This window comes from Abramis brama (genome assembly GCF_963993115.1).
Source record: "Abramis brama genome assembly, chromosome: 10".
NCBI classification, from domain to species: domain Eukaryota; kingdom Metazoa; phylum Chordata; class Actinopteri; order Cypriniformes; family Leuciscidae; genus Abramis; species Abramis brama.
Window position 1 is genome coordinate 39095991 of NC_139972.1, and position 17470 is coordinate 39113460.

Here is a 17470-nt window from a genome sequence, read left to right on the forward strand (position 1 = left end):
TCAAGTCACTGACGTTTGCCTACAGAACAACCACTGGCTCTGCTCCCTTTTACTTAAACTCATTACTTCGGACGTATGTGCCATCCAGAAACTTGCGCTCTGCAAGCGAACGACGTCTTGTGGTGCCATCTCAAAGAGGCACAAAATCTCTTTCTCTGACTTTTACCATGACTGTTCCCTGCTGGTGGAATGAACTGCCTAAGGGGCCGATCACACCTGACGCGTTTTTTGCAGTGAGAGGCGCCTATTTTCAATTGGTTTCCTATGGCAGTGAGCGTTCTGCGCGCTGTTTATACGCCTGCTGCGCCACGCGTTTTACCGCCCGCTGCACCTCGCGTTTTTGAAGTTGAAAAAAAAGCAACTCCGAGCAGAAAAAGCGCCCGACGTCATCGCGTTTTTTTCCACTGTCCAATCGAATGAATTGAGAGGCGGGCCTTCCGTTTAAGTGATGAAAGCTACAGTTGCTTGAACGCCAGGAGAGTGCGATGATAGAGGATAAACTTGTGGTGCTCTCGCGGGTTACCAGGAGCTTAACGACTTCACGAACCGTAACTACCACAATGTTAACAGAAAGTAAATAAAGGTAATAAAAGGCTGATTTGACGTTTACTTGACTGACAGGACAGCTGTTTCATTGGTTGCCTAGCAACATAAAAAACGCAGCGCACTGCTCGTTCTGTGTAATGTAAAGTGCTGTGCACCTCGCGTTTTCGAACCTGAAAAACGCGTCAGATGTGATCGGCCCCTAACTCAACCAGAGCTGCTGAGTCCATAGCCACTTTCAAGAAACTGCTGAAGACGCTTCTTTTTCGACAGCACTTGATCCACTAATACTAACACTTTCTATTCTATTCTATTCTATTCTATTCTATTCTATTCTATATAAAAAAATTGTATTAACATTTACTGCGTTAGATTAAACTGAGAAGGGTCATAGCACTTGCATATTGTTGTCCTACTGTTAGTTTAACTGCTTCTATTGTTCTCATTTGTAAGTCGCTTTGGATAAAAGCGTCTGCTAAATGAATAAATGTAAATTATGTGAATGTAATATAACAACTTATAACCACAACCACAGTGTAGCCACCGGTGTGATCATGCTTCATTTTAAATCTGAGGATGATATCTCTAAAACTATGAAGTGTAGATACATTTTATAACATTTTCTAAGATGATGTCAGGGGAGTTTTTTAGAGAAGGCTGATGAGATGCTAATCAAATATGTTATTGCCCTGTAATCACCCATTTACAGTCTATGACTAATGTCTGGTGAGGAGAACTGGCCCATTCATGCTTTATTGTAGTCAATCGACGAACCTTTGACACCTCTTTATTCTGCCATTATGGCTTGGCCATCTACACTTCTTTCATCCCACTTTACATGAATAATCCACCTATTATCTTAAGTCTTTCTAAAAAACAAAACAAAACAAAGAAAAACTATTCTTGGGACCTTATGTGAATTCTTTTAACAAATTAATAATAAGAAATAAGAGCCTTATCGGGGCTGTCGAACTGTCTAGTGCATGCACGTAAACACAGATAAACCGGAGAAGACATTACTGACTACATATGAGTGATGACATTCTATTCAAAATAATGAATGTTACAGATGAATTATTTTGCATTCCTGACATAAATTAAGAAATGAATGTTTTAACATAAACAGTGGTCAAATATCAAAGCTAGTGTCTTAAATCTTTCTGTCAGTTTGTCCAGATCAAGTAAGAGTGTGAAGTTTTAATGGGTAGTGAATGTTGAACAACAATAATCTGTGGCCATCTGCGATCTTTGACGCGTAAGGGGGGCCCGTGGTGTGTGAAGGAGGGCTGGGATGATCGCGGAGCTAACATATTCAGCTCGACGGCTCTGGCCAAGCTGTAATGTAAAAGAAACGCTATTGCCAATTTTAAAAAGGGGAGGAGCTGCTCAATATGTCCCGTCCTGTCTCCCTGTTTCAGTGGAAATTACGTCAACACTGAAAAATGCTGCGCGTTTCAAGGCACTTCAGTGGGTCTTTAAGTGCTCTTAAGCGGCCTTATTAAGTATTAATATTATTTCATCTGTAAGTACAGTTTTTTTTTTAAAATAGATTATTTTTAACATTTGAATTACACTACACAATACAATTAAGTGCACTTATTTCACAAGAGATTGTATGTTAATATGACAGTGAGAAACCTTTTTTAATTTGATGATAAATCATTAGTTTTTTACTGAAATAAAGGATGTTCTTTTGTTCAGTGTGCAAAGAAAATGTCAAAATCAAGAAAGGTGAGGATGTTCAAGAAATCAAGCACTTTCCACTTCTATTCCAGACTCTTACATTGTTTGCAATGAGCTAAATCTAGGTGATTAACGTCACTCATTTGAAGGGCTGTTTTACAGGATCAGTGCCGAGTTCACACTGAACGATTTTCATTCGCCGACAGGTTTTGGAAGATCGCCAACAAATGCCCGAAATCATAGGCAATCGGTGCTCGTTCACGCGAGTGACAATCACGCAGTGTGAATTATCAACGACGCGATCTGAGAGAATCATCGATGAGTCGCCAACGCCCGTGAGATATTTGGCATGTTAAATATCTGGACCTGTCTGCGATTCAAAATCCTGCTGTGGTAATGTGTTCTGACTGAAAACTACAGGACAGCGGGATGTTTGGGGAAGAGTTATAGACCAGAATATCAGTATTTTAACAGAAACAAAGCACAAACATTTGCTTGACCAGCAGCAACAGTAGCACATTGTAAAATTATTTACCCCCAACTCTCTTTGCACAATTAACACACAATTCTTGCTCCCCTCGTCTCCCCAAGCATAATTGTTTTTTTTTCTCTCCTTTTTGCTGCAAATTAGCGTACAGACAATTTGGATTGCAAATCTTTTTGCAGGCTATATTTTTTAATAACCATTTAATGATCTTGCATTATTTCCTTATCACTTCTCGCGTGGGTTTGGTTGTGAAACGCAGTTTGCAGACCAGACGGTTGTCAGCGATTCTTTCTTTTGTCAAGTCATGCAGTGTGAAACCCCCTGTCATTGGTGCATCGTGCAGTGCGCACACAGCAGCAACTGGACGTTACCCCAGATAGTCGTGCAGTGTGAAAAGAACAGTGACCCGACTACTCTGAAAATTGTGCAGTGTGAACTCGGCATTACAGGCATTCAGAACTCATTTGGTCGCAGGTAACTAAAGGGATCATCTGTTAGTAGGCTTGAAGTTGCAACTTCCTAAAATGACCACTAGAAGACACAATTTCACTAAAATGCTTCAGCAGAAAGCAGAAGACTATTGGTCAAGAGGCAATACTGGTTGAAACTTCAGATCCTATAGCAATCAATAATAGAATTGTTTGTCCAATCATTGCATTTGGATTCAGACGTTTCCAGGTCAATGCCAAAATGAATCTGCATCAGTCAGGTGGTACAACTAGAGCACTGCAAGTTATTTACATTCGTTATCACTGTAATGTTATGCATTTTAGACACGAGGCAACTTGGTGCAGTCTTTTGTCTCGTGACACTTTACAGACTCTGCTGTGCTCAAGCGTTTTGAAGGAGGCGTGGCTTTGGAGGGTGGGATCTCATGCATTGATTCCAATGAGCCATTATGTGAGAGAACAGCCAAATTAACACTGGAATACAAAAATCTAATTCCTAATTTTCTCACTTAAATAAAAGAGAGGAAAATGGCCTTAGAAGTGAGATTTATTTGGTGATAAACAGGGTGATAAACACACCATACATCCAATGGTTAAATCAGCACAGTTAACAGCATGCATAGCCACATTACTTATGGCCAGGACATTGGCCATAAGGGTAAGTTGGCGGTTCAGCTGCAGGCTTCACTGGAGCCTTGGGCGGTTCGGCTGCAGGCTTCCCTGGAGGCTTTGGAGGCTTTGGAGGTTCGGCTGCAGGCTTCCCTGGAGGCTTCCCTGGAGGCTTTGGAGGTTCGGCTGCAGGCTTCCCTGGAGGCTTTGGAGGTTCGGCTGCAGGCTTCGGGGGTTCGGCTGCAGGCGTCACTGGAAGTTCGTTTGAAGGCTCCAGAGGTTCGGTAGAAGGCTCCGGCTCAGGTAGTTCGGCTGCAGGCTTCCCTGGAGGCTTCCCTGGAGGCTTTGGAGGTTCGGCTGCTGGCTTCCCTGGAGGCTTTGGAGGTTCGGCTGCTGGCTTCCCTGGAGGCTTTGGAGGTTCGGCTGCTGGCTTCCCTGGAGGCTTTGGAGGTTCGGCTGCTGGCTTCCCTGGAGGCTTCCCTGGAGGCTTTGGAGGTTCGGCTGCTGGCTTCCCTGGAGGCCTCCCTGGAGGCTTTGGAGGTTCGGCTGCTGGCTTCCCTGGAGGCCTTGGAGGTTCGGCTGCAGGCGTCACTGGCAGTTCGTCTGAAGGCTCCAGAGGTTCGGTAGAAGGCTCCGGCTCAGGTAGTTCGGCTGCAGGCTTCCCTGGAGGCTTCCCTGGAGGCTTTGGAGGTTCGGCTGCTGGCTTCCCTGGAGGCTTCCCTGGAGGCTTTGGAGGTTCGGCTGCTGGCTTCCCTGGAGGCTTTGGAGGTTCGGCTGCTGGCTTCCCTGGAGGCTTTGGAGGTTCGGCTGCTGGCTTCCCTGGAGGCTTCCCTGGAGGCTTTGGAGGTTCGGCTGCTGGCTTCCCTGGAGGCTTCCCTGGAGGCTTTGGAGGTTCGGCTGCTGGCTTCCCTGGAGGCCTTGGAGGTTCGGCTGCAGGCGTCACTGGCAGTTCGTCTGAAGGCTCCAGAGGTTCGGTAGAAGGCTCCGGCAGTTCTGTAGAAGGCTCCGGCTCAGGTAGTTCGGCTGCAGGCTTCCCTGGAGGCTTCCCTGGAGGCTTTGGAGGTTCGGCTGCTGGCTTCCCTGGAGGCTTCCCTGGAGGTTCGGCTGCAGGCTTTACTGGAGGCTTTGGAGGTTCGGCTGCAGGCTTCCTTGGAGGCTTTGGAGGTTCGGCTGCAGGCTTCCCTGGATGGATACAGATAGTCAACTTTAGTCAGTCCGTTTAGAGGCATTCAGTCTCAGATACAGCACAAGACCCAAATACCAAGTTTTACTCCCCTTTAATTATTAAACATGGTCGTATTAATTGTATGAATTAATTTTGTGAAACCATCCTGTGCTTTAAGCTGTGCTATTGGCTGAATACTTTTTACATTGAGAACGATTAATTATAAAACAGACAAACGGAAATGAGGAAGCTGACCCAAACACTTATAACAAATACCTGCAAATGGATCCATACACTGATGTCCACATCCATTGCAGCAGCATTTCTCATTGTTCGGACAGTCACTGTCATAGGAACACAACTCCGCACACAGTCCCGCTCCAAAATTTGTGCTTGGACACTCCCCTGCCTTTGCTATTATAGAGACACATGACAGAGAAACCACATCACTGAATACTGAATGTCTCATACACTGTATGAAAAATAAATAAAAACACTAAAAATGAGAGATGATCGTACCGGAATTTTCAGTCCATCTACTTCATAGTTTCACATTTAGTTCAAAGTGTTACTTGCGGTTTCTTTGCAATTATTTGTGAAACTTCCTAGCAATTCCTGAGTGAAAACATTTTCTCAGGGTTTTCTCTGGAAGATGTATAGCATGCATCAATAATTATAACTCACTGAAAACAGGCGGCACACATGCAGTCCCACAGGGAAATTTACAGCATTTGTGTCCTCCAGAGCAGTCTCTATCAGAAGTGCATCCTCGTCGGGAGGGCACGACCGTCAGCGTCGCCGGACACTGACCAGACACTACAGAAGAGGATTCAAGAGGATCATTAGGGGAGACCAGGAAGTGCTGTAATAGTTTGCTTCAGCATTTGCAAGTCAGGGGTTTTACAATGAGTCTCAAACTTGATAATATTCACACATTTATCTGCTTCAATTCAAGTAGCTTAGAAATCTATCATTTTTCACTAAACTGCATCAATCGGTTTCAAAGACTGAGAGTGCAGTTACAACCTACCCCACTGTAGTAGAGCGAGTAATAGTGCAATGCTGATAGAAAGCATGGACATCAGATAATATGTTGTCTACAAATTTACTGGTGTACATCTTCAAAAATGACACCATCCCCATGACCACCCTCATTTCCTTTTAAGCATTTTAATAAAGCTACTCAACAGAAAACAAAACAAATATAGATAAAATGCAGAGTTACCGGGTATAATTAGCTCTCCACGTTATATTGTAGGCTTATGCATTTCTTAAAACAAATAAAAACAAAAAACTTTTGCCTAAAGTTTAAACTCAGGATTGATACAGTCCGGTAGCAATTTTGTAGCCATATTATAACACTAATGTTCTTGTCTTACAATAAACAAAAATGCCTATTAGTGATTATATGGGTTTTACTTGTACAATGAAAAAATGCATAAACTTATGACAGTTTGCATATTTATACTTTGCTTATTAATAAAAGTAAACCAACATACAAAGATGAACTTCCACTTGACGTCTGTACTGTATTTTTGTAAGCAGATGTGTTTGAAATCAAATTTTGTAAGGCACTTTATTTATGCACTTCTTCAGGCTGCGTAATGAAGCTAAAAGAACTTCTCACCTAGGACTCCAGCGTCTGTTGTGCTCAAACAAGCAGACAGACACAATAAAACAGCACTAAATGAGCAGTACACTTGTGCTGTCATCCTCTTGACCTGCAATCTCAAAATCAACTCTGCTGGAAGATGCACTGAATTAGTGAGTCAGGAGGAGCGGACAGCAAGGACCCCAAAACTACAAAGAAAAACCCAACCCTAATGAAAATCACTTGCCTGTAGCTTACTTAATCACTTGCTATCCTCTTAATATAGCCTAATCTTGAAGACCTTGATTAGCTTGTTCAGGTGTGTTTGATTAGGGTTGGATGTCGTAATAATTACCGTAATTAGGAGATGATTGATTGTTTTTATGGCAACACTATCAACGGCAAATGAATCTGCAGTGGCCAGGTAGTCCAGCGATCACGTGGTACAAGTCGGAGTTCTACCACAAGTTACAAGTTGTAATTATGACTAAACTCCTACACCTAAACTCTCCAGGAAATGGATCTCTACTGGAGACTGGCTTAAATCTGCATTGAACTCAAAGAGACACAGGGGCATGTCTAAAATTTGAATTTTGCTGATTGATTTGCGACGTGAATCCATGCAAGTAATTATGAATGAAAACAATGTTTCCAGCCACTGTAGTGAATATAGGGGAATACACAGCCATGGTTATATCATAGCCACTTTAATATTGGATGGTTTTATATGGATTGCATAATCAGATAATATTTGTTCACTCAAGCTTTCTATAGACATATTTCTTATCGTGACCGAGTTTTGGTTCATTTCTGTGACGGAGACCGAGACGGCAGAAAGCGCACCCTGTTTGTTTTCCTTATTTTACAAAAGCACAACATTTAATTGTTATTGTGAGATGCCCGAAATATGAACATGCCCGAAATAAAATCAGATTTTAGAAGAATTTGTAGCGCCACTCAGACAGGTGTGCCAAAACTCTTATTTATAAACTAATGACATCTTCACCTACACAAAAACCTGCTCACTTCAGGCTTGAAAAGAGATGTGGGTTGCCCAGTTTTCCGTGTTAGAGAAAAAAGCAGCTCGTACAAAGCTCCTGGATGTCACAATTCCTGTCACAAACAGACAAACTGACAAGGAGCCATGTAGTCAGCAGGGTTCAAACCTGCACGGGGAGACCCCAATGGATTTGAAGTCCATCGCCTTAACCTCTCGGCCACGACTACTCCTGCCAGTGAGTCCAATGCTTATTGTGAATACACACACACACACACACACACACACACACACACACACACACACACACACACACACACACACACACACACACACACACACACACACACACACACACACACACACACACACACACACACACACACACACACACACACACACACACACACACACACACACACACACACACACACACACACACACACACACACACACACACACACACACACACACACAAAAAACATTGTCCTGAGACTGGGCTTCATACATTATTTACTATCAGAAACATAAACAATTTAAGGCATAGGCTTATGTCCTATTTCAGAAAGTCAATAACTGGACCCCATCTTCTTTCAAAAACTGGGGTTTTTAATTGCAGTTGTGCTGTCAACCGTTCCATTAAATAAACTTGTCTTATCTTTTGTGTCCATTGCGTAACGGTAGGTGGCTCAGGTTTTAACCAACAGATTGTTATCATTTTCCTTGCCGTCATTAAGAGGAGATGGAGAAGAAATGCTTGGTCTTGAGAAAGATTGTCTGGAAAGATATCCAGTAAAAATATTTGGGAGTAAAAAGAGATGACTCCTCACTTTTAGTAGATTTTCCAAAATGCCCTTAATGTCCTTCCAAAAGTTATGTCTGGTGGGATAGTCCCAAAAGATGTGAGTTTGATCACCGACCAATCCACAGTTCCTCCAACATTTGTCACTCATACTACTCTTGGTGAGGAAAGATTTTAACGGAGTCCTGAAAAATCTAATTTTCGTCTTCCAATCAAACTCCCTCCAGACCTGACTGCCCATACCCTTATTACAGCCAGAGCAAATGTTAACCCAAACATCGTCATCCAGGGTAACATTCAGCTCCATTTCCCATTGTTGTTTTATATGTTGTGTATTATCTGACATGTCAATCAACATTTTTTTGTACATCAAGGACATTTGTTTTTTCATTACACCACCATTTTCAATCAAATTAATAAAATGCTTCTCTATATTTGTAGGCTCTCTTCTGATCAGTTCCCAATCATTATGTTTTGTTACATAGCTCCTTATTTGAAAATACTTATATAAATCACTTGAGGGTAACTTGAATTTCGCTCTTAATTGGGCAAAGGTTTTAATTACATTTCCATCAAACAATTGATTCACTGTGAGGAGACCCCTCTCAGCCCATCCCCGAAAGCCTCTGCTGTCTGATAAAGATGGAAGGAACTCAATATTTCTATTAATAGTCATAGCTCGAGATAAAGCAGTCTTTCCCTTCAACTGCTTTTGGACCTTATTTCAAATCTTTAATGTATGTTTGACCCATAAATTTGCAATTTTTATTTTTTTCTGAGACTGTAGGTTGAGAAATGGGAGTTGAGAGAGAGAGACTCCTGTCACCGAATATTCTTCCATAGAGACCCACTGTGACTCCGGATCACGAATGATCCATGCCACCACAGCTTTTATTTGGGCAGCCCAATAGTACAATTTGAAGTTTGGTAGATTTAAGCCCCCATTTTCCTTAGGCGACATTACAATTTTAAGGCGCACTCTTGGTCTTTTGTTCTGCCATATAAATTTTGACATTAATTTATCTAGAAATTTGAAAGTAGATTGTGGTATAACAGCAGGGAGGTTTTGGAACAGAAATAATAATCTTGGCAGAATATTCATTCTTATACATTCAATTCTACCCAAAAGAGAAAGCGGTAGTACATCCCATCTGTTTAAATCAGTTCTGATTTCCTTTAACAATTTATCATAGTTAGATGAAAACAACTGCGTAGTCTTAGGGGTAAGAATTACTCCAACATATCTAAACCCCTGCTTGGAGTGTCTGAATGAGACAAGATTATCCAACTGAAATGGCCAAGTCCCAACAGTCATTAAGGCTTCGGATTTGTTTGTATTAATTTTATAACCTGATATCATACTATACTCCTTAAGACTGTGGAGCAAGGCTGGAACAGAAGTGATAGGGTTTTCCAGAAATAATAAAATATCGTCAGCGAAAAGTGACAATTTATGCTGAACATTTGATTCATCTCTTATTCCCTGTATGAGAGGATTGGATCTAATCGGTTCGGCTAACGGCTCTATACTCAAAGCAAATAGTGAGGCTGAAAGAACTTCACCCTGCCTAGTGCCGCGTCCCAGTGGGAAAAATTTTGAGCAGTGCCCATTGACCCTTACTCGTGACTTTGGGTTTTTATAAAAAGTTTGGACCCATTTTATAAACGTCTCATTAAAGCCCATGTGCCTCAATGTCTGTTGTAGGAAGCCCCAGTCCACCCGATCAAACGCTTTCTCAGCATCCAAGCTGAGAAGCATTGATGGGGTGTTCCTTTTCTGTGCCACTATTTGGAGGTTTAAAGCTCTTCGAACATTATCAGTCCCCTGTCTATGGGCGATAAAGCCAGTCTGATCGGGTTTCACAAGTTTTCTCATATATTTACACATGCTATTTTCATTTCTGGATTTGAGCATCAGAGAGCACCGGGGCCAACCATCAATGTGGATGTGAGCATGCAGAAGAGGATCAACCCGGCGAAAATATTGTGTTGACAAAAAGGAGTTCAACGACGTCTTCACCTACACGAAAAGACTGCCATGATCCGGATTTGGACTGGGCATGCTGCGGGCACAACACAGAGTACTAAATGCTATACAAAGAAAGCAATCTTTCCACTGGCCCCGGGCCTGCACATACAGAGTCAACGGCAAGCTTCAGCTCAGTTCTCTTAAAGTCCCCCACCACCGCTTGCTTAGACAGTAGGGACTTTAAGCAACAGCCTCTGGTGGAACGGCAACGGCATTCTGTCGTTCTATTGTGCACGTGAGACATTAACTGCTAACTTGCGACATTCTACTGTAACTGTCTACTACGGGAGAACAGCTGATTTGCCGTAGTCGTTACTACGTGACAGATTAAGAAAGTTAATGTTATACTTTAGGTTATGTGGCATTGTAATTGTTTCTGTATATCATTAAATGCCAAAAGCAACCCTTCTCTTGCTTTTTAAAATCACTTCCTTTTTTTGTATTTTGTCTGATGATTAAATTACCCCTACGCCGTCCTCTTTACTGTCGCTTATTGATTTTTGCGCTCTTTTGCTACGGCAGTTAACGCTTACTTCCGGCTGCCGTTGCCGTTCCATCAGCAGCTGTTGCTTAAAGTCCCTAGTAACCAAGCATTACAGCAAGCAAAACAACACCAAATGCTGGGAAATAACCCTGCCACATCTTATCTTGAAGAGGAAGACCACCTCCCTCAAAGGCTGGGAAGAGCACAGCAAGAGTTTAGGGAAGGTCTGCAACAAACCTTTGCTCGAACAGGAACCCTGGACCCTCAGATTAAAAGTCTGATGCTCTACCATTTGAGCTAGCCGGGCTTTTGCCAGGGAACAGCCACCCTAGGGATATAACAGCACTTTCTCCTTAAAGTGTTCATGCTTTGTCAGCTTAAAGTTTGTGGCATTAAAGGATGAAGACCACAATTTATAAAGGGACGAGAGAGATAGGCTGCTCCTTCCAAAGCTAGGAACACTGATATTGAAAGAGTGGAGTTTTTTTTTTCATGGTATGTTGCTAACTCTAAGGTGGTTTAGACAAACGAGCAATTGGGACATAATGAGTAGGTTTCTGTTTGACTTTTCTAAAAGAGAACGAATGCAACATTTCAAAACACTAATATCCATGTTTTTTTCATAAATTATAATGCGGCGACTCTTGAGCTGCACATCGTGAAGGCCGTGAAGTTGTCGGGGGATGCCAAAGCCATTGCTCCGACAGCCTGAATAGAATGGCCAAAATCACAGATGATCTGGGCCTTTTGAAACGATGCCCACTTCAGGCTTGAAAAGAGCCCAATTTCCGTGTTAGAAAAAAAAGCATCTTGTACAAAGATCCTGGACGTCACAACTCCTGTCACAATCAGACAAAGTGATAAAGGGGCCACGTAGTCAGCAGGGTTCGAACCTGCGCGGGGAGACCCCAAAGGATTTCAAGTTCATCGCCTTAACCTCTCAGTCACGACTACTCTTGAAAGTGAGTCAGTGATAGTGGTAGTGAGTCACATGCTATTTTCTTTTCTGGAAGTGAGCAGCAGAGGACACTGGGGCCAACCATCAATGTGGATGTGAGCAGCAGAGGATGCACTCAGCTAACATATTGTGTTGGCAAAAAGGAGTTCAACGACACCTTCACCCAGACATGGGCAGTATTTCAATTAAATGTATTTTAAATACGTATTTAATTACTTTAGTGTATTTTGTAATTTGTATTTTGCAGGTGTGGGAAAAATAAAATGTAGTTTGTAACAAAATATTTTGAGGGAGTGTATTTAGAGTATTTCAAATACTTAAATACTTAAGAAAAATCACCATATGCTTATCACCATAGTAAACGATTTTGCCGTATTTTCGGTCTGATGTTGGCAATGGCAATGTCCAGGTTAGATGCACGAAAATCACGTGACACCCTGTAGAACGGGCTCCCTCCAAGAAGTGAATGAGTTTTGAACACAGGAGAGGAAGTGGTGCTGCTCCTCTTAAAAACGGCATTAAAGGGTTAGTTCACCCAAAAATGAAAATTCTGTCAGTAATTACTCACCCTCATGTTGTTCCAACCCCGTAAGACCTTCGTTCATCTTCGGAACACAAATGAAGATATTTTTGATTAAATCTGAGAGCTGGATCACTCCTCCATAGGCTTCTAAGACATTATAACTTGCTGGCCCAAAAAATGTATTAAAGATATCGTTAATATAGTCCAAGTGACTACAGTGGCTCAATCTTAAGTTTATAAAGTGACGAGAATACTTTTTGTGCGCAAAAAAACAACAAAAATAACTTTATTCCACTTTTCATTTCCTTCTCTCTGGGCCTCGAGTTATTTCACGTAGTATAACTGCGCAGCGCGTCTGTGTTGCACGTCACATGTAGGCTCACTATTGGCCGACGCTGGTCATGTGTGTGATGCGTGTGACGTGCAACACAGATGCGCTGCGCTAAAACACTACGTGAAATAACTCGAGGCCCAGAGAGAAGGAAATGAATAGTGGAATAAAGTTGTTTTTTTTTCCGCACAAAAAGTATTCTCGTCGCTTTATAAACTTAAGATTGAGCCACTGTAGTCACTTGGACTATATTAACAATGTCTTTAAAGGTGAACTAAGTAACTTTTTTATCTTAACCGAACAGCTTCGGAGTAATTGGAATGGTTATATGACTGTTTTCGGGTTGAATGGTGGTCTTCTCGCACCCCTCGAGCGCCTGTGAGACGAAAAACCACCCTTGCAACTTTGGGCCGGTGGCCGCAGCATCAGGAAGTATCGCGTGATATCAGGTCTCGTGATGTAACAAACTGCTTTACGGCACTGCACACATACACTATCTAAACATTTATATGCTAGCCTTCTGTGTATTATACATACCTCAGTGGACATGGCTCTGTGCGTTCACCGGGTTCTTTGAAAACAAGTGCACATGACCAGCGGGAGAAGATGGGACGAGCCAACGAGTTTTAACGACAGTGTTGTCAAATATCTATTCCGAAGCTGTAGGGGGAGCTCTATAGAGAAACCTGCGAGCAAAAAGCATAATGCAGCTTTAATACATTTTCTGGGCCAGCAAGTTATAATGCCTTATGCCTATGGAGGAGTGATCCAGCTCTCAGATTTCATCAAAAATATCTTAATTTATGTTCTGAAGATGAACGAAGGTCTTACGCGGTTGGAACAACATGAGGGTGAGTAATTACTGACAGAATTTTCATTTTTGGGTGAACTAACCCTTTAAGATTATTGTGGGAGTATTTTTGTATTTTCAAAATACTAATTACTTGTATTTTATTTAAATACATTTTTCACATCAGTATTTTGTATATTATTTTGTTACATTTCATGAGCCAGTATTTGTAGTTTGTAACAAAATAGTTTTTGATGTATTTGTGCCCACCTCTGCCTTCACCTACACAAAAGCTACGTAATATGCTATCAGTCTCCGATGCAGAAAAGTTAGTTCATGCATTCATGACCTCGAGACTAGATTACTGTAATGCTTTATTAGCTGGTTGTCCTGCATCCTCAATAAACAAGCTACAGTTAGTCCAAAATGCAGCCGCTAGAGTTCTTACTAGATCAAGAAAATATGATCATATAACACCGATTTTATCATCACTGCATTGGTTACCTATAAAGTTCCGTATCAATTACAAGGTATTGCTACTGACTTATAAAGCCCTAAACGGCTTAGCTCCAGTCTATTTAACGGATCTTCTATCGCCCTATAATCCATCGCGCTCTTTAAGATCACTACATTCGAGGCTTTTGGTCATACCTAGGATATCCAGATCCACCAAAGGAGGGAGAGCATTTTCACATTTAGCTCCGAAACTCTGGAATAGCCTTCCTGATACTGTTCGTTGCTCAGACTCGCTCTCCCAGTTTAAAACTAGATTAAAGACGCATCTCTTCAGCCAGGCATTCATATAACATTTTAAATCTTACTGTTCAAACTACAATCTGGCCTCTAGTTCATAAATGCCAGAGGAGAACTGGCCCCCGACTGAGCCTGGGTTCTCCCAAGGTTTTTTTTCTCCATTGGGTCACCTGATGGAGTTTTAGGACACCATTAGGTCACTTGATGGAGTTTTCGGTTCTTTGCCACTGTTGCCTTTGGCTTGCTCAGTTGGGGATATTTTGGGGATATTAATTTAATTTTATCAATCAATAAATTTACACTAGAAACAACCTTGTTGTGTTATTTTGGTTTAATGCTGTGAAGCTGCTTTGATGCAATCTGTATTGTGAAAAGCGCTATATAAATACACTTGACTTGACTTGACTTGACAAAAACCTGCTCACTTCAGGCTTGAAAAGAGATGTGGGTTGCCCAGTTTTCCGTGTTAGAGAAAAAAATGCAGCTCGTACAAAGCTCCTGAATGTCACAATTCCTGTCGCAAACAGACAGAGAGCCACGTAGTCGGCAGGGTTCGAACCTGCGCGGGGAGACCCCAATGGATTTCAAGTCCATCGCCTTAACCTCTCGGCCACGACTACTCCCGCCAGTGTGTCAGATGCTATATTCTTTTCTGGATGTGAGCAGCAGAGAATGAACAGCCACCTCGAATGCTGGAAAGAGGACAACAAGTGATTAGGGGACGTCTGCAACAAACTGTCTGACCTTCACCCAAACAGGGACTTGAACCCTGGACCCTCAGATTAAAAGTCTAATGCTCTACCGACTGAGCTATCCTGGCTCTTGCCAGGGAACAGCCACCCTGGGGATATAACAGGTATACAGGTATATTTCTCCTTAAAGTGTTTGTGCTTTGTCAGGTTAAAGTTTGTGGCATTAACCCCTTACCTGACAGACCCAAGTTTGGCAAGTGGGGCATACATGACATACCCAAAATAAAAAGTCATTCTGAATAGACACATAACCAACATATATTTAGAAAGCCAACTCTTGACAGTTTACAGTTCAGGACTCAGAATTAATCAGACTCTTATTAATATTGAGATATAAAAGCTCAAACATAAAAACAAAAACATATATTAAGAGTATATTTATTAAATGTATAAACATATTATGTCATTATTTCATCCTCACTTGTACCCGCACTCACACACATCATAAACACCTCTCTTCACACTGGTACCTTTCCCACAGCATTTAAGCAGGCTCGTGTTACCCCACTGCTTAAGAAACACACTCTAAATCCAGCACATCTGGAAAATTACAGACCGATATCTCTCCTTCCATTCGTTGCGAAAACACTTGAACGAGTTGTTTTCAACCAGATCTCTTCCTTCCTTACACAGAACAACCTCTTGGACAACAATCAGTCTGGTTTCAAAAGCGGACACTCAACTGAGACTGCCCTGCTCTCAGTAATTGAAGCTCTGAGACTGACAAGAGCAGCTGACAAAATCCTCAGTTCTCATCCTGCTGGATCTGTCTGCTGCCTTTGACACAGTTAACCACCAGATCCTCCTGTCAATCCTAAAGATGAAGGGCATCTCAGGAACCGCACTCCATCGGTTCAAGTCTTACCTCTCAAGTAGGTCCTTTAGGGTATCGTGCAGGGGTGTGGTGTCTAAGACCCAACATCTAGCTACTGGAGTGCCTCAGGGCACAGTGCTTGGACCACTTCTCTTCTCCATCTACATGACATCACTAGGATCTGTGATTCAGAAACATGGCTTTTCCTATCACTGCAACACGCTGATGACACACAACTCTACCTCTCATTCCAGCCTGACGATCCGACGGTAGCTGATCGTATCTCAGCCTGCCTGACAGACATTTCAACGAAACATTTCACCTTCAACTAAACCTCGCGAAGACAGAGCTACTCGTGGTCCCGGCCAACCCAACACTTCATCACAACTTCACCATTCAGCTAGACTCGTCATCCATAACTCCATCAAGGTCAGCCAGGAACCTTGGTGTTGTAATTGATGATCAATTGAACTTCACAGACCACATTGCTAGAACTGCCCGGTCATGTAGATTTGCCATTAGGAGGATCAGGCCCTTCCTATCAGAGCATGCTACACAACTCCTTGTCCAAGCGCTAGTTCTATCCAGACTGGACTATTGTAATGCTCTCCTGGCTGGTCTTCCAGCTTGCACGGTCAGACCTCTGCAACTGATCCAGAATGCCGCAGCTAGAGTGGCTAGAGCACATGTCACTCCTCTCCTCACAAAAATTGCACTGGTTGCCAGTTGCCGCTCGCATCAAATTCAAGTCACTGACGTTTGCCTACAGAACAACCACTGGCTCTGCTCCCTTTTACTTAAACTCATTACTTCGGACGTATGTGCCATCCAGAAACTTGCGCTCTGCAAGCGAACGACGTGGTGCCATCTCAAAGAGGCACAAAATCTCTTTCTCTGACTTTTACCATGACTGTTCCCTGCTGGTGGAATGAACTGCCTAAGGGGCCGATCACACCTGACGCGTTTTTTGCAGTGAGAGGCGCCTATTTTCAATTGGTTTCCTATGGCAGTGAGTGTTCTGCGCGCTGTTTATACGCCTGCTGCGCCTCGCGTTTTTAAGTTGAAAAAAAAGCAACTCCGAGCGGAAAAAGCGCCCGACGTCATCGTGTTTTTTTCCACTGTCCAATCGAATGAATTGAGAGGCGGGCCTTCCGTTTAAGTGATGAAAGCTACAGTTGCTTGAACGCCAGGAGAGTGCGATGATAGAGGATAAACTTGTGGTGCTCTCGCGGGTTACCAGGAGCTTAACGACTTCACGAACCGTAACTACCACAATGTTAACAGAAAGTAAATAAAGGTAATAAAAGGCTGATTTGACGTTTACTTGACTGACAGGACAGCTGTTTCATTGGTTGCCTAGCAACATAAAAAACGCAGCGCACTGCTCGTTCTGTGTAATGTAAAGTGCTGTGCACCTCGCGTTTTCGAACCTGAAAAACACGTCAGGTGTGATCGGCCCCTAACTCAACCAGAGCTGCTGAGTCCATAGCCACTTTCAAGAAACTGCTGAAGACGCTTCTTTTTCGACAGCACTTGATCCACTAATACTAACACTTTCTATTCTATTCTATTCTATTCTATTCTATTCTATATAAAAAAATTGTATTAACATTTACTGCGTTAGATTAAACTGAGAAGGGTCATAGCACTTGCATATTGTTGTCCAACTGTTAGTTTAACTGCTTCTATTGTTCTCATTTGTAAGTCGCT

At 42.5% G+C, this 17470-nt stretch overlaps 1 protein-coding gene across 1 annotated transcript; it reads right to left on the minus strand.

Annotated features, from left to right (window-relative positions):
• Positions 1-3696: 3696 nt before the first annotated feature.
• LOC311090743 (uncharacterized protein) lies at positions 3697-6783 on the minus strand. The gene is made up of 4 exons (XM_084126232.1): positions 6564-6783; positions 5621-5752; positions 5213-5350; positions 3697-4953 (listed from the first exon to the last, which is right to left on the minus strand). Exons 1-4 carry the CDS (start codon positions 6646-6648, stop codon positions 3791-3793), a joined length of 1518 nt encoding a protein of 505 aa, XP_083982358.1. The 5' UTR covers positions 6649-6783; the 3' UTR covers positions 3697-3790.
• Positions 6784-17470: the final 10687 nt, after the last annotated feature.